Below are 27,381 nucleotides of genomic sequence, written 5' to 3'. Positions count from 1 at the left end.
AAATATACCAGAAAGCAAAGTGACTGGGAATAAAAAGAAACCCACAAACACTTTCCCCTTGAGTGCTAAGAGGGATTATAATATGAAAGCCCTCTCGGACATTCTGATGAACCTACTTTTTTGTGCTACTCCTCTTCACCCCTTCAGCTTCATTATTCAAAGTGTGAGAAAAATACTAATAACACACCCCAAAATACATATTAATGGTGTCTGCCACTCATAATTGGGTAAAATAATTTTCCCTTTTATTGGCTTTGATCACCAAACCAAACCAAACCCAACCCAGTTAATACTGAAACCCAAAAGCTGAAATCCAGAATTGCTAGCAATGAGAAAATATCCACTGGTAAAACACTGGTGGACAGTGTTTATTTTACTTAGTAAAGTAAGAGAGTATTTTCAAACTGTTTTTAACTATATGCAATTATAGTAACAACTGTTTACAGATACACCTATGGCTTCCAGCTGAAAAGAAGGGAAAAAAATGAGTTAGAACGTGTCACCCTGATGACAATGTCTTATAGGCCTTGAATTGCACATGAAAACTGCAGGAGAGATACTGGGGGGATTTTCAGCTACATAAGATCAGAGATGGGTTTGATGCAAGAGACACAGCTAATACTTTAAAGTGAGAATGGGCCTATCAAATACAAAGCTTAGCAGCAGAAAGAGTGTATGCATTAGTTCAGGTTAAGTCCTATACAACTACAGTAATATCCTTCTCTCTCTATAGAAGTAAGTTTCCTGATACAATGCAGGACCACATTTACCTTACTTCCTTACTGTCCTGGCTTATTCTGGGACAGCAGAAAGTGTTTTTATTAAATAATGGAGCTAATGGATGAAGTTCTCTCAAAAACACCCCAACCCTCATTTATCCCCCAGACTATGACCTTGTATATTGCACTGAACAGTCTATTTTTAGTACTCCAGCTATCAAAAGTTGTCCAATTCCTCCTTTGCTGCATCCTGAAAGTCCTAGTTATTAACAGATTTGTATCAGCAGTTTGCCTCCTCTTTATGTCCAGATGTTCATCAAATAAATGATAGATGAGCTGACTCTGTTTATTCCATACAATCACATTTGCATCCTTGAGCTGACACATCGTATTCTGGAGAGCAGGAAGGGTAATAGCTTATGTTTACAGGCTTACAATTTTTTGAAAGAACTGTCAAGAATCAGACCTGCATGAGAAACAGTTTTGTAGAGCCTCCCAATTACTTAATCTGCCTGACCACACATTACGCTATTATCTTGGTATGTTGTAACATTTTACTTTAAAGGATAGATATATGGACCAATTTGCACTTCCAAAAATATAAGGGTATTGAAAAAAAAAAATATCTGTATTTGATTTTGAAAATGACTGTTGCACAATTTAAAGAATAAGTGACTTTGTAAGTTCAAACAATATTAAAAATTAATTACTTTCAAGCAGCCTTGTTACATAAATGATAAAATTTCAAGATTTAATACTTTAAATTTCAAAACAGTAACTCAAGTCCACATCCACAGCTGCAAGAACAGATCCCGCATCAAAACACTTCTAATGATACTCTGCAAAATATTACTACCATTCTATAATGACTAGGGATCGAGAACTCCACAAAACATATTGTTCCAAAGCTTCCAGAGACTTAGTCAGGTAGACAAAAATATAGTTACAGTAAGTACATGGGAAAATGAATGTATTCCTTCATGAAAAGAAGGTTTATAAGAACTTTATCAGGAACGTATGTGATGAAAAGCTTCTGTTTACTCCAAAATCCCTGTTGAGATGCATGTGCTCCATCTCCACAGCATTCAGCCTAGGAAATTAAAAATTATGCTAAACAGAGGAAATTTAACTAGTAAAAGCATATACTTATTTTGGGGGCTTACAGAGGTGGTAACAGGTAATGCCATGCAGTTATAAACAGGTATTATCAAGCAATGGTATGGCACCAGAAAGCCTGTCAACAGGAAGACAGCATTATTCCAGTGAAAACACCTTCTTTTATGTGCTACTGTGTACATTTAGACTCAGCCTGCCATATAGTAAAATGTTTCAAAATTAATTTCTTACAATATTGAAAACCTGATGTAACTTTCTATTTTATAATAGTAATGCACATCATGCTGAACTGGGAAATTCTTGTTAGGCTGTTAGCGAGGAGCGCTGCAGCTCGTGCTCTGGCAGACAGCTTTCACATTTAAAATGTTTTAACATTCTAGGAGCTCGTTCCAGATGCTGCTCTGAATGACATGCATAAGCCACTAAAATTGTGACAAACAAAGGTTTGACAAAGCAAAAACCACACAGGCACTAAGAAAAAAGTCCCTCTGCTAGGTGGCTTTCATCTGAATAATATAGCAGTAATTTTGACACAGCCACAGACTAGTAAATACTTGAAAAATTAAGAGACTACAAATCACGCAGTTTACCAGAAGTACATCCCTCCCTCTGTTCCAAAAGGCAAAGTCTTAGGCAAAACAGATTTATATGCATTCTTTTTTTCCCTTAGTCATATGAAAATCAGGAAGCCATTTGATGCACAATGTCTGACAGCATGAATTTTGAAAGTCTAGTTCCAGGTCAGACCAATGTTGCCTGGCAAATACAGAGATTAAGAGTTTAACCCCAAACAGCAAAGAACAGTGGAGCAACCAAATACTGCCCACACATCCACTGGAAGCTACTGTATTTCTGGTTAAGTCATCATCCAAAGTCTGCATCTGATTTAGCTAGAATTCTCTCCAGAGAAAAAAAAAAAAAATGGAAGTGGGCATTTATCAATTCATTATTAGCCTTATAACTGCCTCATCAGCCTTGCACCCTCTAATAAAGACAGAATTGCTACATTCTAGTAGGTAATGGGAAGCACTGGCACTCCCAAATCTCAGGAAATTAAAAAAAGTAAACTGTAATTATCTTAACCTTCTGCATTTGAAAAACATTAGTCAAGAATTTAGAACTACACCTGTGTAATGGGAAGAGTATCCCAAACTAGAAAAGATACTGTAATAAATACTAAGTTGACCATGTGGATCTGTGCTAATAATGCCCTCTTTTCCACAAAATGAGTTTATTTGTAGTATCAGGAGTTTCTCTTCTCAGAGTTATCATCTGGCAGTCTACATAGGTATAATTTCCAGGATTCATAACTGAAGAAGCAAAACTTCCAAACAGCAGATAAGCTTTCAGAAAACAAAAATCAATGTCAATATTACTTTCAGTTCTTTGCTACTTAAGAAAATTCCCTGCAACTCACGAGTATTCTAATGTCAACTTACTAAATCCATAATCACTATAGAGACAGAAAATTATTTTTTGTGGAAACATACTTTTACCATAATTCTACAGGTAAGCTCTTTAGGGGAAGAGACCATTTCATTTGTATAATTTATAAGCTGCTGAGCATGTTACTAGTGTTTACTATATATTTTTTGCATTTCACAGCAAGTTTATCACATCAAAGACATAATCAAGCCATGACATGAGATCTGCATTCAGCATACACACGAACAGAATAATAGTTTTAGTATTAAACTGTTTGCTTTAAAACAAACAAACAAGTCCTCCACCTGTTCTGCAAGTCTTGAGCCACTGTAAAGGTATGAAAAGTCATCCAGATGTGTGGCCTATAAAACCTGCTGACCAGGCAGATTCCTCTAACACAGCTTAAAATATGCTTTGCACTAGAACTTTGATATATCCCTTATCATCATCTCCTCTGTGCACTGCAGTTAACAGGTGAACCTGTAGGCAAGATCTTCCATGCCACTCACCCCTCACAGGCACAACCACTACCAACATCGACAGGATGTTGACAGTTGTTCTCTTTTTCAAGTAAGCTGGGTTAATATTCAGATAGCAGACAAACAATTTATTTCCAAAAACTGCTACCTAATGATACTGACAGAAATGACACAGTTTTAGGACTAACAATTTGTTACACAAGTGTATTTAAGAATTGTCACCTTTTAAAAATCTTTTGGTTTACATGACCTTGTTTATCAAACACTAAATGAAGCTTACAGGAAAGCCACACTAAATGAAGCGTAAGGCTGTAGGCTGAGATATTGTTTAATAAAAGCAGATGGTGGTCAGAATTATACCTCCATATTATTGTAGTTATGGCTATGTAGTTACTTTCTTTCAGCAGAAACTTGTAGCATGCCTACTGAAAGCTAGATAGCATTTATGGGAAGATGTTGAATCCAAAACTGAGGATTTTCTCCAGATGCTGTACAAAAGGTGAGAATAACTTCACCAGTTTTATGCCCGCATTCTGTTTCAGACATACATGCTTCTCTGAATCTATCTCTCACTAGTCAGAACGAAGTTACACCCTTTAAGGGTTTCCAATGGATAAACAGAATAATGCCCTTGCATTATTTCATACATTACAATGAGGCACCCCCTTGGCCGTTTTAGTAACAGAAGATTATTAGCTTTTTCCTTAATTTGGGGCAAAAATCAAAGGATGCTTTCTGAAAGTCCATAGCAGAAAAGAATAAAAATTAATTGTAGTTTTAGGTTCACAAGGAGCTTGTATTTGTCTTTTGTAATGTGTGAACCTATTTTGCATAACATTAGTAATTTAAGAACTGTTAAAGATACAGCTTTATATCAATCTCAGTTGAATTCTAGGAAGAAGGCTACGCATATTTTAAGCAATTACTAGATACAGATATCTAGTTGCTGCAGAACTTGGTGTTGTACAAATTTATGTGCAAGGTCATTATATGAGTTCAAAAACCTTCAATCAAATCAAGTGTAATTCATGCTTTTACTTTTAAAGTAAGTTTTACTTTGCTCTACATAACATATAGTACACTCCCAGGTAAGCTGGTTCATTAACAGATTTCTACATACTCCTTTCAATTAAACAACAATATTCAACATACTGTTTCTCCCTCTTCCGGAAGAGATTTTAGTGGAAAGCTTTTTCTATAGTGGTATCTCCATCTTACTTGAATTGGTAAAGAAAGCTCAATACCCCCTATTTTACTGCCATCTGCTTCTCTATTTTTCATAAAAATGTATGACTTTGAAAGCAAATGTACATCTTATTCAGAAACATTCTTGTCAGTCCTCAAGAATAGCAAGGGTAAATACTAATACCAGACTGAGGATATTTGATCTTGATACTTAACTTACAGTGAGATAATAGGCATCAAACAGACAAAGTCATAGAAGTCCCAGTTTTCAGTAACAAAAGCATCAGATGGGATTAGCTCTAATGCTGTTTCCAAACAGTGTATTTCCTAACTGCCGGGCTAAATATGCCTTAAGTCTCCAGCTGCAGAACATAAGAAATGCTTATAACATACAAATTAGGTTCTTTAAAATGGACTAGTTTTTCATGACAAAGGTTATAAGTAATGGCATGAAAACAGCCATAGTGGATCACACCAAACATTCACCTTAGTACCCTGTCTCCTACAGAGGCCAAAAGGAGGTATTTAGGCAGGTCTATCAGAACAGTGCACACCATTTCCAACAAATACTTACCCACTTTCCAAAAATTAGCAACTTGTGTAATGACAATGAGTTCCTCTGCCATAAATTGTCCCAGCATCTTCAGCTTTTTACTTTTAGCACCAGACTGATGTGTTTTAATTCAAGAGAAGCAAATGTTTTGTTAAAAGTATGGATAAACTTACAGATAAAGTCTCCTTCAAGCATTGCTGCACATTCTTGTATATAAAATTTAATATTTCAGGACTCCTGTTAAACATAAAATACTCCAGCAAAAAGCATCTGTTTCACTAACATTTTAAATTAATCTGTAACTCTCTTCTGTAAGACAGTTATCATTTACTTTAAGTGATATCCATTTCTTTGCATCTCTATACAAACTTTTAGGTTCTCAATGCTATCAGTTTGCTGATGCAAACTTTAAAGCAATGTATTAAAAAACACTTACTCACTACAATTCTTGTATTTTACTTTTATCAAGTGTCAAGCTTTACAACAGCTACAACCTGACCACATCCCTCTGACTGCAGTCACACTAACAAAAAAGTTCAGCCACCAGTTGGTCCTGATGCTGCTGGGAGAAACCTCAGTAAAGGCACCAATTACCTGCATCAGTTTTCTTGAGAGCTCATTAGTGAGAAATTCCTCTTCCTTTTCATAGTTTACTGCAAGTGTTTCTTTTTCTTTCTGCAGAGCTTGAATCTTCTTAAAGAGAGTATTACTGATGAATTCCTCTTCCTGCTCTGCCCTTGCTTGCTGTGAAATAAAGACACAGTTTTAAGAAAGGGAGTAAGTCTGCACAGTAAAAACTGCAATTATTCCATTCCATTCCCCTTTAAATGCCCCTCACCTCTTTTTTTTTTAATCTTGCCCATCATCCTTGAGAACAGTAGGCTGTTCTAAGTGCTGTTACCATCACCTTTACTAACATTGTAGCACTTTTCTTCCTTTTTTGTTCCCCATCTTTCAACTTGGGAAACTACACTGGTGCTTCGAAGTTGCCTCCCCCCAACCAAATGCATGAACTCCCCAACCTTTTAAACTTTATAAATGCATTACTGATTCACAGATACCTACTTTTACCTACTCTGTTCCTAAAAACAAACTCCTCTCTAAACATTCTCCATTACGATCTGAAGCACGGCTCTGAGACTGGTGCATTCAGCACTGTGCATTCTTTCCAGATCCCTTAGACTGCAGCCCTGCTTTCTAGGAGTCAAATATGCATTTATTCTTTCACGCAGATACACCTTGCTTCTGAGCCGCAGGCAGCACGGCTCATCTCACAAGGATTTCTACCCAACCACCAGCCAAGGAAAACATACTTTCAATACTTCTCAGAACTGTTACTTCACTACATACAACATCAACTTTAAAAAATGCCATGTGGTAGCTTTACCCTGAGGATTTCCAAATTTCACAAGAGGACAGCTACTCTGGAAATCTTCCCCATGAAGAATCACTAAAGAAGACAATTTCCATTTCAGCTCTCCCCTAGCACCTAGGCACTGCTCCAGAGAGCCAGCCTGTGAGCTTGTTCCCTCACATTCCCTACAGTTCAGTTGTTTGTACGTTTTTTTAATGTACATATTAAAAACTTGATGAATGAACCACAGAAGTTATCTCTCGTAAGCGTGCTCTAAAAGGCCAAGAAGGGTATTTCATATGGGCAAATGAAAGATCACAGCTACAAATTGTTAGAGCCAACTCTTAATTCTATAGTCCAAACAGCCCAGAACAACAGAATGACAGAAATACAGAATTCACAAGCCACCACCTTTAAACAAATGAGACAGTGTAGTGTTGAGGAGTGTTTTCATCCCCTACACTTAAAATCCATATCACTTGACCTGTGGATCTGTGATTTGCCCTGATTCTAAAAAAATTATACCAGCTTTTAGCTTACAATATGTAAAGATTCAGTAAGTTTTATTTCAGTAAAATTTGACAGAGGAAAATTAAGAACTGAAACAGAAGTATAACTACAGTTTTAATGAAAGCTTAGCTTCCGGAATCTTCTGCCCCAAATGTGCCAAAATAACCATCTTTTTATATATATTGCACATTGGAAAATGCGCAAAAGATTTCATTATGTCAGTGATTTCTTAGCTGGAATGATATATTCCCTGGTAGCCCAAGAGACAATTACATCAAAGACACCTTCCATGCCTAAAAGAAAAGTTACTTAAGGAACATAAACATCTTAAATTTGGGGGAGGGGGGGGGGGGAGAAGGGAGGGAGAGGGGGGGGAAGAGAAAATGAGGGAAAGGTCTGGTACAGCTTATTATCTTAGAAGCTTAGGTCCTGCACAGCACCTCCTCTCTAATGTTTGTGCATCTCAATGGCAGAGAACTGCTACTCCAGCATGTTGAGCATTGGTATTATGACTTGTCACATCACGACAATGTAGAGTTGTCCAAGAGCTCTGAAGAAATGCTAAATTGTCAGCTAACATCTCAGAGGATTAAAACTCATCATCTATCACTTTCTAAATGTAGCTTTACTTAGAGCTAGTAACAATCTTAACATCTTCAGAGACATTTCGTAACAGAGTAAACAAGTCAAATTGCAATGGGTCATTGTCCTCAAATCGTTAAAATTCACGTGTGCTGTTCCAAAATCAACTCCTCCATTGCCTTCACTACACAGGATTTCTACTGGTGTCTGCTTTTCAATGGTTCAGACACTAAAAGTCAGTGACACAGATCAAGCTTACCTAAAAGTAAATTGGAAGGCACTTGGTTCTAAAAAAGAAAAGAATCAGGGTGTTCCTACTTTGATTTCTGTTCATTTCCAACTTGCCCAGGTTTGTTCTGCTCAAGCTTCGCACCAATCAAAAGCTCTAAAATCCCATTATTACAGCACCGAGCCCGCACAACACTTTGTAGCCAGATCCTGGTGTTACATTAATGATGGGTGCTTGGGCCAAGGCGAACGCAGGCTGCCAAGATCCCATCCCACTCCTAGCCAAACAGCAATGCCCCTCCTTTGTGCTTGCACGGGTGCTCAAGCAGCCAGGCAGCAGGCCAGCTCAGGCAGAAGGAGACACCCAAAAACTAATCCTCTCCCTTCCTCCTCCCATTTTTCTTTCCTGGATCCACTTCCTAAACTGGCGTACCACACAGGCAGAGTGCTGGCACCCGGAAACGAAGAACAAACAGGCACAATTTAGGCCTGTTTAAACTGCTCTGAAACAACCCCCTCTGCCTACACCGTGCAGGACATTGGCTTGCATTCAACTGGCTCAAAGGAAAAGCTGAGTATGATTACATCTGCCTCCATTACACAAAGAATATATTTCTCAACTGAGCAAACAACAGGAACCCCATAAGTCTAAGTACGAACTGTAAATTCCAGATATCCACACATCATATTTAATACAATGAATGTCCACTTAAATTACCCAAGGGTCAATTTCAACACAAACTTTTTAGTCAAAAACCACCATAGTTACTAAGTCTGGATACAAAAGCACATGATGCCCTACCATATTTCTTCTAAATCCATTATAATTTCATTCTGAAACTTTCCCTTCATCTTGTTACTCATTACTTGGAGATAGTTCAATTATCTTATGTAATAAAATCATTCATGTTTACCTTAATATTGCCTAAAATCTCGAAATCTGTTACTCATTTAGCCCATAATCAAACTGATGTTGTAAAACAGTCATTAAAACCCAAGGTTTTAATACTATTTCCTGCACAGACTCTGTCACTACAATATTTTTTCTGGACATGTATACATTGTGTTTCCATATGGACAATCTGCCTTTTTATTAAGTATCTGCATTTGAAAAGAGGCTCTGATATGATCAGGAAAAAAAAGATAAACAGAGCATGGAACTCAGACACAGTAGGTCTTCTATGAGGGTACAGAGCTCTTGGTTTTTCCTCTATTAACCATATCATATTCAACATCCAAAAACACTAACAGCAATTCACTCTGTTCTGTGTACCGTATTACAAAATAAATTGGTAAGGCACCAAATGATATAATGTGGTAACACCTGATCAGTCTATCTCTGGAAACCTGAAACAAGCAATCTACTTCCACCACAGATTTTCTGCATAACCAGAGTCACATCCACCTGTCTCCTGTGTCTCAAAACTCCATGTATAGCTAACTCAGAGCATTTCACGGGCACATGCACTAAGGAAAACTCTGTAATTATTGTGGTCAAGACCATAAATGGCAGACTATCATGCTACTTTGCAAGAAATCAAATCTTAAGAGGGGAAAAAAAGCACCTCACGCATATACAACACACAAAACCTCTTACACTTTCTAGGAAGAAAAATCCTATGATTTCTATTGCAGTATCACCTGAAATCCTGATCACTAGTAGAGCTGATGCATGAAGTGTTGTAAAAACCTGTCCTTGTGAGCTTACAATCCAGTGAGCTAATTTTAAAAGAATTAAGAAACATGTTTCTCCTAAACTTTATATAGTAACTGAGTATCACATTAGAAAGTGAATCTCATCAGAAGTTATTTTCCCACATGCTGCATATACTAGCATAAACTGTGAAAAGTTTAGTGTTAAAACCTTTTTCTGCTCTCAGTTCTTCTTCCTGTAAATATACCTTTAGCAGACCAAGTTCACACTGCTAGATTTCCCTCTGTCCTCCTGCATCTAGTACATGCAGCAGCTTCTGCTTATAGTAGGATGCTCCTTCTGTATCACTGGACCATACTCCAACCAAATTGCTCTAGTGACACTGTTTTATGAAGCAGCAAAATCCAGTATGTCCAATGAGGCATCAGTTTGAACACAGTCAAATAATAATAATAAAAAAAAATTTTTAAAAAAATCACAGCTGTCTACAGTCCCTTCTCCCCTCAATTAGTTCTTCTAAAAGCTTCACAAACCTTCCTGATATTGCACAGTAAGTAAGCAGGTTCAACAGTCACAAGCAATACCTACTCCTTAGTCAGTATCAGCACAACATTATCAATGATCTGACATGAACAAGTTCTTGCATTTTAGTTTCAGCTCTCACTTCAGACACAATTTCAGTAACAGGTGTTTCACAAACTGAAACAGGTGTTTCAGACCACCTGAAAGCCAGATGCCAAGCATGCCTGGCTTGCTTGCTGACAAAGCATCACCTGTCTCCAGCAGCATCCAGAGTAGACATGACACTAGAATTCAGGGATTCTTGTTGCAAACAGCCTATCAAGCACTATTTTGATCTAATCCACTTTTGAAGATCCCTCGTCTTTAAGGCAAAAGCCACCATGACCTCTTCACCATTCATCCACCTTTTTACGGTGCAATTTCTGTTGACAGGACCCCATGGACAATATAAGCCTGCAGATGGAGCTGAAGAGCAGTTTAATCTGGTTGCTGTACACAAGAAACTCAATCTTTGCTACTGAATATAGACTGAAAGGTTGAGGCAGCTTCAGGAAGAGATGATCTCAGTTGCTGCACACGTTACACTGAAGTAAAGCTGTCACTTCAGAAAGCAGCGCTTCCAAAAGCCCTACTGAAAAAATATGATGGGGTAAAAAGGGCGTTAAGTGCAGAAAGTTACGATGGCATGATTTTAGCATATGCAGCTCTTGCATAAAATGAAATCTAAGTTTCCCAGTTCTCCTGAAGTACACACTCCTCCTCTAGCAGTACTAACTCAAGTTTCTGCTCTGGCTGTACTTTCTGGCAACAGTTTAAAATAGTACAGAAAACTGCTGGTCTACAAATGCAATAAATACTCCAGTGAACTGATACTGCTCCCTTACAAGAGGAACTTTCACACTTCAGGTCTCCCTGGCTGGAGCTATTTTTTGCTACAGACTTTCCAGCCGCACCTGAAACGAGCACACTGCATGCAATGTGCGTTTCAGACAGGGAGAAACACGAACCACCACAAGAACAGAAGTCAACAGTAACTCAGAGACTAAGGGCTCAGCTACTGCCTACTATCACGACTACCGAGCAGCACACTTCTATGTGTAAGGGCTGAAGGACACGGGAGTTCCACTGAAGTCCCAGTATGACGTGGGCACAGCTTTCCCCCCGTGCAAAGGTACTTTTTTCATCTAGGTGGCCTGTCTGCAGAGAAAAAAAAAAGAGTGAACGCTCTTGCAGTTAAAGTAGTGAGCTGGAATTCAAGTTCTGGGTTCAATTTGTAGTGTGATTTCCTGTTTAATCTACGGCAATCCCCAGGGTGACTTCCTCAGTTTTGACATAAAAGTACTTTTTTCTTTTTAATATTTTCTTTTTCTTTAGGATACATTTTCAGGAATAACAGAGCTACACAAATAGCAGAACTGTACATTTTTATCTTCAGGTATACAGTATCTCCTCGAAGACCCATACTTTTGAAAACAAACAAGCAGTAATACCTTGGTATGTTTCCTTCTGAACACCAAGCTGTTGGGCTTTTTTTTTTTTTTTTTTTTTTTAAACACAAACCTGGTATCTGAGGCAGAAAGGAGCTTTTTGTTTGTTTGTTTAGAAAAAAAACCAACAGAAACCACCAATTTATAGGCTTACCAGATGTTGTTTCCAAAACACACTAATGGACAGAGAAAAAAAAAAAAAAAAATCAGTATTGAACCTCAGTCTGGTAACTTCCACTACTCTAAATGTTACCTATCATGTAACATTAAAGTCACATGCAGAACTGCCTAAAAACATAATTCCTACTACATTTCAGCTATTCAGGAGATGAGTTCTGCTCGGGGGGGGGGGGGGGGGGGAAGATATCTGGTTTTTATTACAATAATAAAGAAATATCTATATGATAAGCAATTATTTAAAGTGTTAAAGTTCCTTTTAATCTCCATTTATAGTTGGAAATTCTCTCTCCCCTTCATCCCCCCACCCCCCTCCTTTTTAAAAGGTCAATTAGGTTTTGGCTGGACATGTCAAAATGCTTCTGTCACAACACTCCTACTGCTAACTCCAATCACAGCAAGATTTTCCCTTGATGCCTAACAAGTGATACAGCATATTGCTCTACAAATCCACAATGGTCGCAGACTGACCTGAGAAAGGAGCCGAGTCAAATGACATAAGACATACATTTTTCTCCCTAGTCAGTTTTAACCATGATCAAATGTTTTCAGCTCAACATCACTCATGCAGCCTTATGAGACCTTCTCTCAAAAATTCAGTTACCTTCAAGACATGGGTACATACATCTTGTGGTCTGGAAAACCACACAAGGAACAACACTTCAAAAGAGCCCTCAGAATTGACTAGCTTCCTAAACACAAAAGTTCAGTAGTATTAGTACATGCTAAATAATCTCTAAGCATCAGCAATGAAGTAAATTGTTTGATGGTATGCAATTCCATTCCAGTTCAGATTTGTAAACACTTAAAATAGCCCCTCTCTCAGCATTTTGATGTTGACCTGCAAGAGTCTTGCACACACAAGTGGTGAAAACGAAATAAGCATGTTATGAAAAGAGGCTCATTTCACAAACATAAATATTTATAAAATTAATGCATTTGGTTCATTACAAATGAGGTATAACAAGCTATACAAAATTCATAATTAATACAATCAGTTCCTGAATTTACTTAAATAATTTTAAAATAATTTAAATGCCTTTCTTCAAAACAGATAAAAAATTAGAGTATATTCTCTTCACAGGTTTTTATTACACCAAAATACAAGCATTAAATAGTTAATAAAAATGCAGCACATGAAAAAGCCAGATTTTCTGTGACAAAGAAAATGTCAAGACAGGGTCTGGAAAAATGTATCAAACATCAAATAACTTTTACTTAGGAGTTTAACCATGAACGACTTGCTGTTATGCAAGTCTTAATGTAATTAAAGACTATATAGTAAAAAAGCACCACAAAGGAAAGGTAGCAAGGTCATACAGGCAAACATTAAACATTTCCTATTTGGAGCGTTTGACGTTACAACCTTAGCAATCTGACTATTCATTAGACACATGCTTTATAGCACTTATTTTTCAGTCACTTAAACATCATCATGTACAACAAGCTCCCAGACAGTTATCGGGGCTGGAGTCTCTGCTTCCAGTACACAAGAGCTGTAACCTGAGCCAAGAGAAGCTACAGGCCAAGGCAAGAATGACCTCGCAGGAAAATTAAATCTAGCCCACAGACCTTTCCAAATGGTTCTATCTCACGAGGCCGCTTCTCCACCTCATCACTCACTGCACATGCACACAAAGTATACATTTCCTGCACTTCTTGCATTTTCAGTAGCAGTGGATTTCCAATGCACGTGTAAAACGAGCATAGCACATACAAGCAACAAGCCCAGCTCCCCTAAGTCCTCAGGTTCACTGTATACTAGCAAAGTATTTCTTCAAAATACACATTAAATGTTCCTCAGAGGGATCGTAATGACCACATGTCCGAACATGGCCAGGAAGGCAGTAAGAATGGGGCCATATTACACAGCTCCCCTCCGAGTCCAGCAGAGGCAAGTGACCATTCCCAGCACAAAGGTTAGGCAGGCGACACCGCTCCAGCACAAGATACATGTGCTTTGCTAGGGTCTCCCCCTTTCCTGGTAGTTCGTACCCAACTGAAGATTTACATTGACAAAGACAACCAATATGGAAAATAAAACTACAGGGTCATATCAAACACTAAACCAAAGTTTGAAATACCTCTCTATATTAATCCTTTTCTGATGACTACTTGAAAGAAATTTTTTATTTACTCTGACTGCCAGTGAAACTGCTGTTTTACTGGTGAATTTTTTGTAGTGTAAACACTTGCTAGTTAATCAATAAGTGTAAACCAAATAGAATACAGGAGTACATGGAACAGGCTTTGCTTCTGTTCAGACTCAAGATAAAAGCTCCTGAAAAACGTCATAAGGATGCTCCTATACACATCACTAGATTTGTAGTTTTATGTTTAGTTTGCCTGAATTTTTGAACTTGCAGGTTTCTGGACATGAAAGATAGAAAAAAAAGAGATCAAATTGCTTATAGTTACTGTTGTAGTATATACCATTTTGTTGGTTTTGGTTTTGTTTTTTTAAACTTATTTTCCATACCCTGCACAATCATTGGAATTACCACCCTTTTAAAATGTTGTGGGTTTGTTTGACTTACATCTAAAATACTCACGTTTTACATAATCTGGTTGTGTTGTGCTACTTCAAAACCAATAATCAACAACAGTTTAAATGTCAGCAACACCACCAAGCAGTACTAGAACCTATAAAAAATATAGTGCTGCAGTAAATCAGTCCAAATTACTCTCTAATATCAGACATCTAATGCATAAACACTTCTTAACCTAACATATTTTAGATACTTTTTTCCCTGTTTTCCACCCACTGATAAATAACCATTTGTCTTCGATGTAACCACACATTAACGAGTCCACTTTGCTGGACTGACCAATAAGCAAACTCAATATTGCGCACTCCCAAAGTTTCAGAGCAGGAAAAGCAAAAGATTCAGTGGAAGAATAGACTATTGGGTGACTAATTTACTACATAGCTTGTGTTCAGAGGTATGTATATTGGTGCTAACAGGCACTGAGCTGTGCTTTAAAATAACAAACTTCTGCTCAAAACACAACCACAGCAAACTGTTGTCAAAAGTAGCTTTGCTGCCACAACTGTTTCTCCATTCAAAGACAAAAGAACACAAACAAAAGCAGGAAGCAGAGATTTAATAGTCACCTCCCCCCCCCCCCCCCCCCCCCCCCGATAATCTTCATGAAAATCTTACTTCACTTTATGTAGCTTAGGTAAATCATTGCAAGTACGCAAATATGAAACACTTGTTTTTCTTCATCAGAGTATATAGTGAGTCAAAGTATAATTGTGCTATACCCAGGTTTTACAGGCAGAAGGTGTCGGACCAGTGCTGCATGGCATCCCCCACACATTGTCACTGGTGTGCCACAGGTATCAGCAACTCTCCCTGTTCCCCGGCAGAAGACCGCAAGTCTATTCACTTCTAGACTGGGTCCTGAGCTCAAGCCGCCTGTGTACTCATCATCCTTCTCTTCTAGATCCAAATGACTTTCAGCACTTGTAGATCCTTCTTTCAGATGTGTATTACCTGTGGTATATCTACATCAATCAACCTGCCTTCCTTTAAATTTATTAAAACTAGGGAGGAAGACTATGATATCAAAATCCAGTTCCGGGGTTTCCAAACTATAGCATAAGATGCTCACCATGTAATTTCTTGATTCACTTTCTCTAAAACTTTTTTTTTCCTTTTTTTTTTTTTTTGGGGGGTGGGGTGTTTGTTTGCTTTAAATGATAGTTTAAATACAACTTAGATAAATCACTAGGGATAGCAATGTTTTTCCCCACACTAGCAAGGTGTCCCTAGTCATTCAATGTAACTAACCACTTAAGAGGGCTCCTTTTAAAAATATCCCCTAATTTCCTCTTGCACACATTGGCTTTCTAAAGGAACATTTTCTCAGCGATCCACAAGTGCTGGAAACAAAGCTTTTTATTGATTATAATCATACCTTGTTCCAAACCAGCACATTCACTAAATAAACACTACACTGCCCATCCCACTGCTAAGACACATTAGCTCTAACTCCATCACGGCAAACAAAAGTTTCTACTTACACCTCCTAGGAGTCCGTGAGTGGAGTAATATTTTGGTTTTTCCTCTTCTACAGTTTGGACATCTTGCAGTACATACCACAGTATCCTGAAGAGCAATCTCTTGTCAAGTTTTCAATACAAGAAACAAGTCTATCAATTTAGTGTATGAAAATATGATGAGGAATATGAAAAAACCTCTGTACCCTCTGCCTCTGATCTCTACAGAGATTTCCAGGATGCAGAGGGGGGGCATACAATCATCCTTGATTATTTACTCCATACAGAACTGGAGAAATAGGTCTAACAGAAGAATGTTTAGGAAATGCCTATCCACTTTTCCACCCACAGACTAAGAACTTCCAGTTACATGTCTCAGTTTCAAAGAACAGGGATTTTTTTTCAGCTCTACATCGCCGGTTAAATTTACTCTCGGAAAAGGACTCTGGAGGTGTCCCTCCTTTTGACCCAACCAGGATTTCAGGGTCTGTGAGGACAGAGCTTTTTGCCTAATGAATCAATTCCTGGCAACACTAGCCATGACAAAATTTCTACTCTTCTTTTCTAACAGATGTGAAAAACACATAGTGTTTAAAGTTCTTGGAAAAGCAATGATTAAAACCCCCTACGTTTTACAAAATTCATAGTAACTGCTTTTTTTGTTTATTTGAAAGCGAAGAGAAACAATGTAGAAATCCCACCACTACCAAAAAAAAACAAACCCCAAAACCTTCCAACGTCCTCTGTTGAAAGTAGAAATTAAACTGTGAGGCACAGAAAGAAGCATACTTCATACTACAGCCCATTAAACATTGTTGAGTTTTATCATGCTGACTTATTAGGAAACATTTATACTTCTATTCTGGACCAAAGTGTATCATTGTGGGAATTATTTTTATGTGGTAGGAGTTTTAAATATGATTATCATCATCAACAACAAAGCAACTAAAAAGACCTTAGCTTTACAGTAATAAGCAGAAACATCACATTTTTAGGCAGTTTAAAGAACTAAAACATCTGAGGAAACTTTACAGGTAGCTGAAACACTGCTAGGCTGTTTTGACCTATAGCAAAGCTGAAGAGGCACTCATCTACCTCACTAAGCCTACTGCAAACTGAAAAACAGATTGCATGCAATATTAATGCACAGAAGATGAAATATCTAAGTCAAATTCAGAGTTGAGAGGAGAAGAAAAGGCCTTATCCTAAGAGTTTCTCCACCAATTAAAGTATCAGCCGATGAGCTGAGAGAATACTCTCTTTTCCAGGAGCAAAACTGCTGCAATGGAAGGCATGAAGGGATAGAGGACTCTCAGGAGCTGAAAGGACTGTCCCTGTAGGCAACAATTAGCCTACAATGTCTGTATTTTAAAAAAATTACAAATTCAAGTGTCAGGATTAAAAGTTGCTTCAATGTTTCCGTAAATACTTTGTTTTAGCTTTCATCAAGGAGTCCTTGCACCCCACAGAGAAAGATGTGAAACCTGCACATCTGCAATTTGTGCTTTGCAGTTTCCTACTTACACACTTGCATTTTTTCTGTGGAACAGTTCACCTCAAACATCTTGCCTTCATTTTTACTTCATTCATTAAAATGGGACAATAACAGTCCACCTAATTAAAACTAAGATACCTCTTCAGTCAGACAAGGAGGACTTGGCTGAAGAAGTGGAACTTGAGATGTTCCCTTCTGGACATCCCCAGACTGCTGTGCTGGAAGCAAGACATCACAGGAATGTTTTCTGTTATGGATCCATAGGAACTTGCTTTATAATATATTTTTTGCCTCTCTTCTAGAGCACATCTTTGTCTCTTTTCCGTTCGTTCTGTTTAGATCCCAAATCCTGTGCATAATTCAATTTGTACATTTTGTCCTTATTACTCTCCTCCTTCAGTTTTGTTTTGTTTTTTTTTCTTTAAGAGAAAGACAGAAAGGATTCACCTCTTGCTCTGCTGCTAAATTCAGCAATTTCCTCCTACCCCCAAGCCCAAAAAAGAGCAGCAAAGCAACTGTTTCCCTCACTGCTTTTACCAGGCTACGCTGAAATACGTCATATGTCCACTGCTGACAATTTTCACTCCTTTGTAGGAGAGCACTGCCTTGTTTCTTCATTCCAATCACATTTCAATACCTGTTTGTGAGAAAGCAGCACTCCATCCTCCTGCAGTGCTCCGTAAGTGACCAGCCTCGTCTGCAGCTGCCATGGAGTCACCGTTCCAAGCGCTTTCTGCTCTTCCAGTCCCCAGCTGAAATCCCATCCAAGCACACCTTATGAGGTGCAGCATGAAAAAACCTTTTGTTGAAGTCTCTAGCAGATGCGTAAGCTTGCTCACCACAGCTGTGTGCCACACACCAGCATTATTTCCTCATTTATTACAGTGAGCTTTAGCATTGACAGTCTATAGATGAAAATACACCCCATGCATACCAACACTTAAAACTAAGGACTTTGAAAACAACTTCACTATTAACTGAGGTCCGTATCAGCAGTAGGAGGAAACAAGCAATGAGGACAAGTAAACAGAATTAAGAAGTGCAAGAAAACCACAGACCATGCACCTATTCTGGAAAAAAAAATAATTAGAAAATAAAATCACTTTCCTTCATCCTTTGAAATCAGCAATAAAATTCAAACTCCATTACAGTCAAAGCCACAACTAAAATAAAGTACAGAACTTCCAGCATTTGAAAATTATTCTAAAGTCTTGTCTATACTAGCTTTCCAATACTGGTATTAGCAACAGCAATAGAACCTCTAAAAAACCTAACGTTTTACTCTACCATCTAAACCAGCAGACGTGAACAATGCAAAACTCTCAGTATTGAGAATACTCATTTGGGCGAGTGACCCATACTGTACTAATGTAAAAGAAAAAAAAAAATTAAAAATTTCTAGCAAATATACAGCACTAGCATACATGAATATTCTTCTTCAGTGAAAGCAAACCTGTTAGGTGTACAATGCAGAAAAAGATAAAACAACTCTCTACATTAAAACATTTTTAAGTCACTGGAGATACACTACAAAAGAATGACCGTTGGTCTCAGTAAATGTTCAAACCCGACATTAAACAGTATTCGTAAAATAAAAGCTGACTACAAACCAGTTCTGACATACAATTCAAGATACAACCTCAATGATAGAGTTCACTTACGAGAAAAGCAAAATTACTTTCTATGCAGAATAGCAAGCCCACAGAAACACCAATAACTTTGCATTATTAAAAATTCCCAAATGTACTCAAAAATCTCAGTTCTTATTTCACTTCCATCCCCAAAGTAATTCAGAGCAACATACCAGTATTCCTACTGACTGAAGATATTCCACCATTATTAAACATGGGAATATCAATAAAGTAACAGATAAAAGAAGTAGAGCTGTTGTGTAATATTTAAAGGCAAGCAAGACACAGACAGTTATCACAGTTTGGTATCAACCCAATAGCAATACTGGAAACAAATTAATTTACTTTATAAAGGACAGAAACATAAAAAGGGTCATTCAGCATGGTTTTATAGAGAACAAGTTGTGGCAGATAGGCATAGATTCATCTTTCAGCCAAGGACTATTGTAATAAAGATAACCGCAAAGGTGTAGGGTGTGTATATGGCGCCCATATGACTTTTTGATACAGTAATACATGCCATACGTTATTTTAAAATGGTTACAAAATAATCAAAGTATACAGCAGGATTTCCAAAGTGGCTTACTGACCTCAAAAATACTTGTCAGCGGGAAATTTTATTAGAAATTTCACACCAACACGTACTAAGCATGATGTTGTTCAAAATATTCACTGCCCATTATTCTTCGTAATTTCTGATAAACTCTAGGAGACTGAGATTAGCAAGACTGTAAAAAATAATAAAAGAGAACAGACACCTTCATGTTTTGTTTAATTTGAAACAAATTCATTCTACCGAAGCTGCGCTTCTGAAAAAAAAAGGACAAACCCACAAACCAAGGGATTCTCTCAGAGATTGGACATGGAGAGAAGGAACAACCACCACCTCTGTATTAGCTTCACGGGTGATGCCGTAACACAGACTGCTACCCAAGGTCAAACAGAGAGACAGCTCACCTTCACTTCTGTACCTAGCATGGCGAAAATGATACGGGCAGGGAAAAGACACTTATGGGGTTGGTACCTCTTTGTAAAGAAAAACAGAGGGGTTACAGAACAGAGCCTCAAAAAATGCCAGGAAAAGGAAAAATACCCTTCCTGAGAGTATGGCTCCACAATTATTAGCACCAATTCAAAGGGAAAATAACCTTCCTGAGACTACATCTACACAATTATTAGCACAAAGCAAGTGCTTCTGGACAACCCAGCAGTACAAAACAGACCTGGAAGAGGCACAAGCATGCTACTGCATTTCTGCCAAATTAGCCAGAGCACATAACAGTAAGCTCATGGAAGACAACTGACAATACTGGATGAAAATACATAAAGCAAGCCTGTCAGTTCCAGATTAATCTATCAGAAACATGTGTTCAAATCTGAAGCAGGAAAGGGTGTTTAGACTAGATCAGTGCATCATATACCTGCAGCATCTTTGATTCAGCACATGAGATTTTCAGCATCTCAGCGCCTGAGAGCTTAGTTCAGTTCGTCAAAGTAAACTAGAAGATGCCTGTTACAGCCTGTACCTTCCTAAGGAGAAAGCAGATGATCCAGAAGACTCATTAACCTAGCCAAAACGCACAGCAGGAACCAACAGCTCAGCCTTGACGAAGCTGATGGGAAGAAGTAGAGGCAGGACAGGACGCCAGAGCCTTTCCAAGCACAATGGTTCTTCACCCCCATGAGTCTTCAAATTAAAACTGGATACATTTTGAGGTAAGTTATGAGATCAATGCAGGAACAACTTGGAAAAACATGAAGATGTGACACAAATCAAGGCAGATGATTTAGTAACCCTCTGAAGCCTCAAACTCCCTGAAAGTACAAGCATTCCTGTTTATTAACTATTTGAATCAAGTTCAGAAACATTAGTACTTTCTCTGTGTTTTTTGTTTGTTTTGTAACCAGCATTGAAGGCGGCCTACAACACAGACAAATGGTAACATGCTGTTACCACTGCGCTGACAATGTTTTTGCGTGGGAACTTGATATGCTAGTGGCTGTGCATAACTACCAAATGAAGCAGATGATAACAACCTTTCTACTATTAGGTCATCAGCCGCCCAGCAAGTAGCATTGCTTTTACCACCTTAAGGGCCAAAACAGTTAACACTAAAGTGCATTACTAAGCTTCCTTTTTCCTTTTGTAGAAGCTCAATAGAAACTTCTTGAGAATCTGAGGCAAAAGTAAAACTGAAATACAAGACACTCATTTCCTATGTGCCTGCTCTTCCTGAAAAACTTTGGATGGAGTTTAATTGTGGATGAATTTGCTAATCTTAGCAACAATGCCATCTTTACTCTAGAAAGCAGGTAAGCAAAGCATTTCTAAAGTAAGTTATTTTTGAGTTAGACTTCTAGTTTAGTCCAGCTACAAACTAGATTTACAAACGACCCAGCAGGATTCAAAAGCCCCAAGCAGGTTTCTTACACCTACAGAAGACATCACAAAACAGTGTCAGCCTCTTTCACACAAGCAAGCCCTACTTTAAAAGAAACAGTAAATAACAGACTCACAGATACCTCTTTTAAAATATTAATCTCTGATTTCTTGGTTTACTTTTTACCTCTAGCTGCTACTAATTGATTTCCTTCATTCATCCCCATGCCCTTAAGTGAGCACCTTTTAAAGGTTTGTAATTTCAATTCAGTTAGCCTATCCTGCCCTTTCTTCTACTATTAATAGGCATATTCTGTACTGAAACCAGTGTTCCGCTTTGAAATTCTGGTGCAAACTCCAGGAGAGAAAAAAGCTGTTAAAAAGCATTTTTTTCAGGGGATTTTCAACAATAATAGCACACCCATTCACTTCCCCGAACTACCTATCCAGGCTGACATCTTCCATGAAGACCCACAACAGCAGATCTCATGCATACACACACACAAAAGCCACCGCACACTTCCTTGAGAACAAAATGCTAAAATCATATTTATTTCCAGCGTCTAAATCTGGTTGTTTATTGAGAAAACTGTAACAAGTCTACAATAAGACACAGAATTTTTCTGATCTGCAACTCCCAGAAAGCCTGTTTCTTTTCAGATGACGACTGTTATCAAAAGCAACAAATTTCTTCAGGATTTGTGAGTAGTGGAGAGGAAATAGGAGCTGAGTAAAGCTTTTTCTTCCATTGTGTCTCCCAACTGGTGGGAGGCTGTTCACCTCACTCTGCAGAAATGCAGAGGAGACTGAGAAGCCAGAAGATGCAACTGCCCTCTGCTAGCGCTGAGGGAATAAAAAAAGCCAAGCCGAAAGCCAAGGTGCAGAGGCGCAGGTTTAGCTACAGACACAAGGGCAGCAGAGGTCTCGCAGTAAAATGCTGCCACTTGCAACCCACAGCAGCGTACACCAGTCCCATGTCCCAACGGCCCTCGCTAGCAAGCACTGCAGCAGTCACTACTGGACGGGGGTAACTCACGGCAAGCCCACAAAAACCAACATCCAAGCGTTACTTTATGCCATTCGCGTTTTGGATCAGACTGTCTCAACTGAATTGATGATCCCGTTGGGGATCCACACAACACCACAAATCGGGATTTCTAGGATAAATCCCTCCCCTACAAAGCAAACTGCAGGGGAAAAAAACCTGAGAAGCTGTTCTTGTAAAATCGATCTCACAAAGCATTAGAACTGCTACATCAAGCATTCTGGAGCAGGAACATTTTTAAACCAAGGCTTCTCAAATACTCAGTATTTTAACTGAGATGAAGGTAGTGTAACAGAATAAGGCTTATTATACTTTAATTTTCTTACACTACATAAGTTGCCTGACTATAGTAGGCCAATCTACACGAGTTAAATTACTGAATCTAACATCCCAGAGTAAGCATGTATGTACCTGTAGCAATCAGGGACTAAAACTCTCATCATTATTAAATGCACTCTGTTTGTGTGAGGCCTGTCTGTTCAAAACAGTAACAAAGAAAACCAAAGTGCTTCAGTATCAGTTAAAGGTTACATGGCCTTGACTGAAATAGGATGACTTTGTTACATCAAACACTGAAAAGTAGGAAAAAAGAAGTTAGAAATCCAAGTTCTACTGACTTCAAAAGAAACTTCCTTTCGAAGATGTACCTACACCCAGCTGTAGTATTTCAGCTTTTGTCACACGCAACAATTCCATCTTTTGAAAAGCGGCCACCCCACCACCACCACCCAGTTTTGAAGGTACTCTCATTTAACTAAAGAAGTCATGCTGTCCCAGACTTAGTCCATTAAATATGACATCTCCTTGGTAGACCTTTTTCACCAAAAAATCAAGGAAGTTCACTCAGGAAATCCAGTGCTGGTAATGCAGTACTATAACCAAAACTCACTACTTCACATCTCAAATACATAGCACCTCAGATCTTCAGGCATGTGATTTTTCCCAAGCCAGGGGAAATCCATTCCATTTCCTAAAAAAGACCTTGCAGAAACATACCATGAGATCATACAACTAAAGATTGCTAAATACATATAAATTAATTCTCTGCAAATGTGTCAAGTGATCTTAGTTATTTCTTAATTAATCTCCAACTTTGCATCTTGTAATGCAATGCTCTTGCACTGCTAGATAACACTTCAAATTTACCTAGCTTTCTCCTCAGTTTGTTCCCTCCCTCACAGTTCGTTGCCATTAATAGCAGGTGAGATAAAGTTATCACGTATATTTACTTAATTTCAGAGTCTTGCACACAAGCAACAGCATGATTTCATTTGCGTTTCAGGCTACTGGAAGAAGTAGAGTTCACACATCTTTTTGGACGTACACTTAGTCCAGGCTAGTTTTACCAATTTCAGTATGAAAGCAGCACCTGTTTGTACACGTTTTTAGATGAGAGTTCATATGAAGTTAGCAAGCACACGAGCCTGTCAAGTCAACACCTTTTCTCAGTCAGTTTTCCAAGTGCAACTACTTAACATAGGTCTCCTACGCTCAGTTAACGCTTATTTTCAACCCTACAACACGAGGGTTAACTACAAAATAGAACTAATAGGATCCTATGCAGCAAGCTATTTAAATAATTCCCAAACTGTACACATCCACACTGACACCAATAATACCATGCACAGACACAGAAACAAAGAAGTCAACATCATATTAACACTTATATGAGCATGGAAGCAAGAGGAAGGAGGAAGACGACCACTTTCTGCCTAGTAAACCTCAAAGGGAAAATATTCAAAACCATTAAAGACAATGGTGGGAGCTAGAGAAAGTGAAGTCTCTGTGGCACAACGACGGGACAGCGAAAGGCTCGCAGATGAAGAGCCACGTGGTTCGAGGAGTCACCTTCACCTACAGCACACAGGTTTAGTCATTTCACCTGCTATTTTGGCTACCTGTCAGTTTCATTTGCGCTTCACAGCTCGTCCTCGACACTTGATAAAAATCAAAGCTGATTTGTGATATTACAGTATCTACAACAGGAAACTGGTATGCAGCGCCTGCCTGCCAGCACAACAACAGGGCGAGGAGCTTGAGCTGGCTGGTGGTGGAGTAAATTGACAAAGGTTTAGAATCACAATAGAGAAATCAGAAAACTTTCTATTTAATTACATTTACATGCAAATGGCACACATTTCAACGTTCCAATAAAGTTCATCTCCAGTCACTTGTAAACTACAGCACACAACAAAGTATTTTGACTGCAAATGTGTTTACATTATGGACTATGTAAACCACAGCACAAAGTCTCAGTGGCCTGAAAAAAAAAGTTATGTTTTGCATTCATTATTTCACCACTTGCTGAATTAGAAGTGGTTTACTCAGTTGCGCACACAGTTTAGCACACCAAAGACAGAATGTCTCCTGAAGATGCCGGTTTTCCAGACAGCCTACAGGTTGCTACAAAAGTCTAACGCACCTTTTCTCTCTTTATCCAAGATGTCAAAAAACATAGACTGAGTTTTAGATTTAAGAAAAATACTTCCCTTTTGTAAATTAAAATCTGATGAAGATATAAGATAATCAGTCCCTAGAGACAGCGCCTAAAGAACTTTAATGCACACACAACAATTTTTCAAGTTGTTTACAAACAATACACCTACCAGGGGTTCAGAAAGATGCTGTGCCTTTTTAACAGGCGAAGAGAAGATGTCTGACTGACAAGATGTCTTAGCCCCTTTCAACATTAGAAGGCACTCCGCTGCTACCTAATTAAGACACATTCTCTTCTCGTAAAGTATTAACAAAGCACTCGTTTCCCCAACTAGCACTATATTTGTCATCCTTGAATAAATTACTTCTGTATTGTATTTCATGCACTTTTCCGGCCCACATCCTGCTAGACACTGAATGCTTACTACTGGGAACAGATGAGAGGTTTGCCTAGACAAGCTCCATTTCTTTACTAGATATATTGACAATGAAAGACCTGATTATCAATAAAATAGCCATTATGCTTCTAATAAAGTAACACCCTGTGAAAAATCAGATGAGAAGAGAATGAGCACACGCAGGTGGGAGGGATCGATCTTTCTCAAGGCATCTCTATCTGCCCTGGCAAGGATGCACAGGGCAGCCTGTACAAGTATCAGGGTTACCCTTCATCGGTCTTTAACATATTACCTGCTTTGTTCGGATGCAGGCCGTGATCATTACAACATCTAAACGATCATTCTAACGACCGAATCAGCAACGCCCCCCCCCCCCCCAATCTAAACTCCTAAACTCCCAACTCATAGAGAAGAAAACAATGTCATATTCGCTGTATTTTCATATGTCCTCTGCTGAGAATGGATGCTCAACGGCACCACATAAAATGATGTTAAATTCCAAGTTGTGCTCGCGGTGCTCGTAAACCAGTAGCTGAGCTCTTCCCGGGACAGAGTGGGGTGTGTTACTCGCATTGTTTTAAAGGGGTTTATTTTAAATAACCCCTTGAAATACCACAGCTAACAAAACGGTACAAATAAATCAGACGCTCCTTCATGACCAAGCCGCTACCCTGCAACTCGCTGTTTCTGCACGGTGGCTGAAGAGGTGGCGGCTGAAGAGATAATCCGTAATCTCCGCGGATTACTTATACTCGCAGAAAATCTCTACTTTGAGAAACTTCAGGGAACACCCAGCATCGCCCTTCCTCCGCACGGCCCTCGCTGCTCCGTCCCTCAGAGCCCCGCCGAGCCGCCCCTTCCCGAGCCCTCGCCGCTCGGACAGCCGGCCACCAAGGGCAGGGGCGGCGGGGCCGCCTCCCCGCGGAGACCCGGCCGGGCCACGCCGGTCTGGGGCGGCGGGGGAGCCACCTGGGTTCCTCGCCGCTTTCCCTCCCGCTCCCCGCACGGACCCCGCTCCCCGCTGAGGGCCCGGGGACGGCGCGAAGGGCGCGGGGTGACACCAACACCCCCCACCCCGCCTCCCCGGACGGGCCGCGGTGACAGCCGGGCCCGCCTGAGGTAAAACTCGCCTCAACCGCCGCCCCCGGGGGGGGGGGGGGGGGGCGGGAAGGCCGCGGCCGGGCTGAGGGGAGGGCGGCGGCGGCGGCGGCGGCCGGGCCCGCCCTGCGCGGACACCCCCGCGGCGGGGCACCCCCCCACACCGCGCGCACACGCGCACACACACACACGCGCACCCGCGCGCGCGCGCGCGCACCGCCCGCCCGCCCGCCCGCCCGCCGCCGGGCCCGGCGCGGCGCCGCCCGCACTCACGATGGTGACGCTGGCCTTGCGCAGGTCGCGGTTCTCCTCCTGCAGCGCCTTGCACTTGAGCTTGTAGGTCTCCAGCTCGATCTTCAGCACCTTGTTCTCCTGCTGCAGCGAGGCCAGGCGGTTCGTCAGCTCTTCCAGCCGGAACGGCGAGATCACGATCCCTCCCGCCTTGCCCCCCGAGCCGCCGCCCGCCACCCCCGAGCCGGGCCCCGCCGCCGGGCCGCCCGCCGTCAGCGGCCCCGCCGGGCCGCCGCCCCCGCCGCTGCCGCCGGCGCCGTCCGTGTCGCTCTCGCTGGCGCTGTCCGCCATCGCCGCCGCCGCCGCCGCTCGCTCCCTCCCGCCGCCGCCGCCGCGCCGCCAGGCGAGCAGGGGGCGGCGCCCGCCGCGCGCCGGCGCCGCGGCCTCCCCGCGCGCCAAGAGGGGACGCCCGCCCAGGCCGCCCGCCCATAGCGCCGCCTGCCGGCCCGCGCCGGCACCGCAGCGCGCCGGGGTGCCCTTCGGCGGCGTGCCAAAAAAAAAAAAAAAAACCACCACCAAAACCCACGTTTTTCTGCTGTAGCGCCGGCTCAGGCGCCCCCGACGGCACGGCTTCTGCGGGGAAGGCTTTGTTTAAGTATTAAATCATCCA

The 27,381-nt window shown here is 40.3% G+C and overlaps 1 protein-coding gene across 1 annotated transcript in view; it reads right to left on the bottom strand.

The window, feature by feature from the left end:
- Window positions 1–27,062, bottom strand: part of CCDC6 (coiled-coil domain containing 6) — a 54,683-nt gene extending 27,621 nt beyond the window's left edge. The window contains exons 1-2 of the mRNA XM_049810516.1: window positions 26,754–27,062; window positions 6,072–6,221 (exon numbers count right to left, since the gene is read on the bottom strand). Of these exons, the coding sequence (XP_049666473.1) occupies window positions 6,072–6,221; window positions 26,754–27,062 (459 nt within the window). The remainder of the gene's footprint in view (window positions 1–6,071; window positions 6,222–26,753) is intronic.
- Window positions 27,063–27,381: the final 319 nt, after the last annotated feature.

This window comes from Accipiter gentilis, chromosome 9 (genome assembly GCF_929443795.1).
Source record: "Accipiter gentilis chromosome 9, bAccGen1.1, whole genome shotgun sequence".
In the NCBI taxonomy this organism is placed as follows: domain Eukaryota; kingdom Metazoa; phylum Chordata; class Aves; order Accipitriformes; family Accipitridae; genus Astur; species Astur gentilis.
Note: the sequence above shows the minus strand (reverse complement) of the source record. Positions and strands in the feature narration are given on the sequence as shown.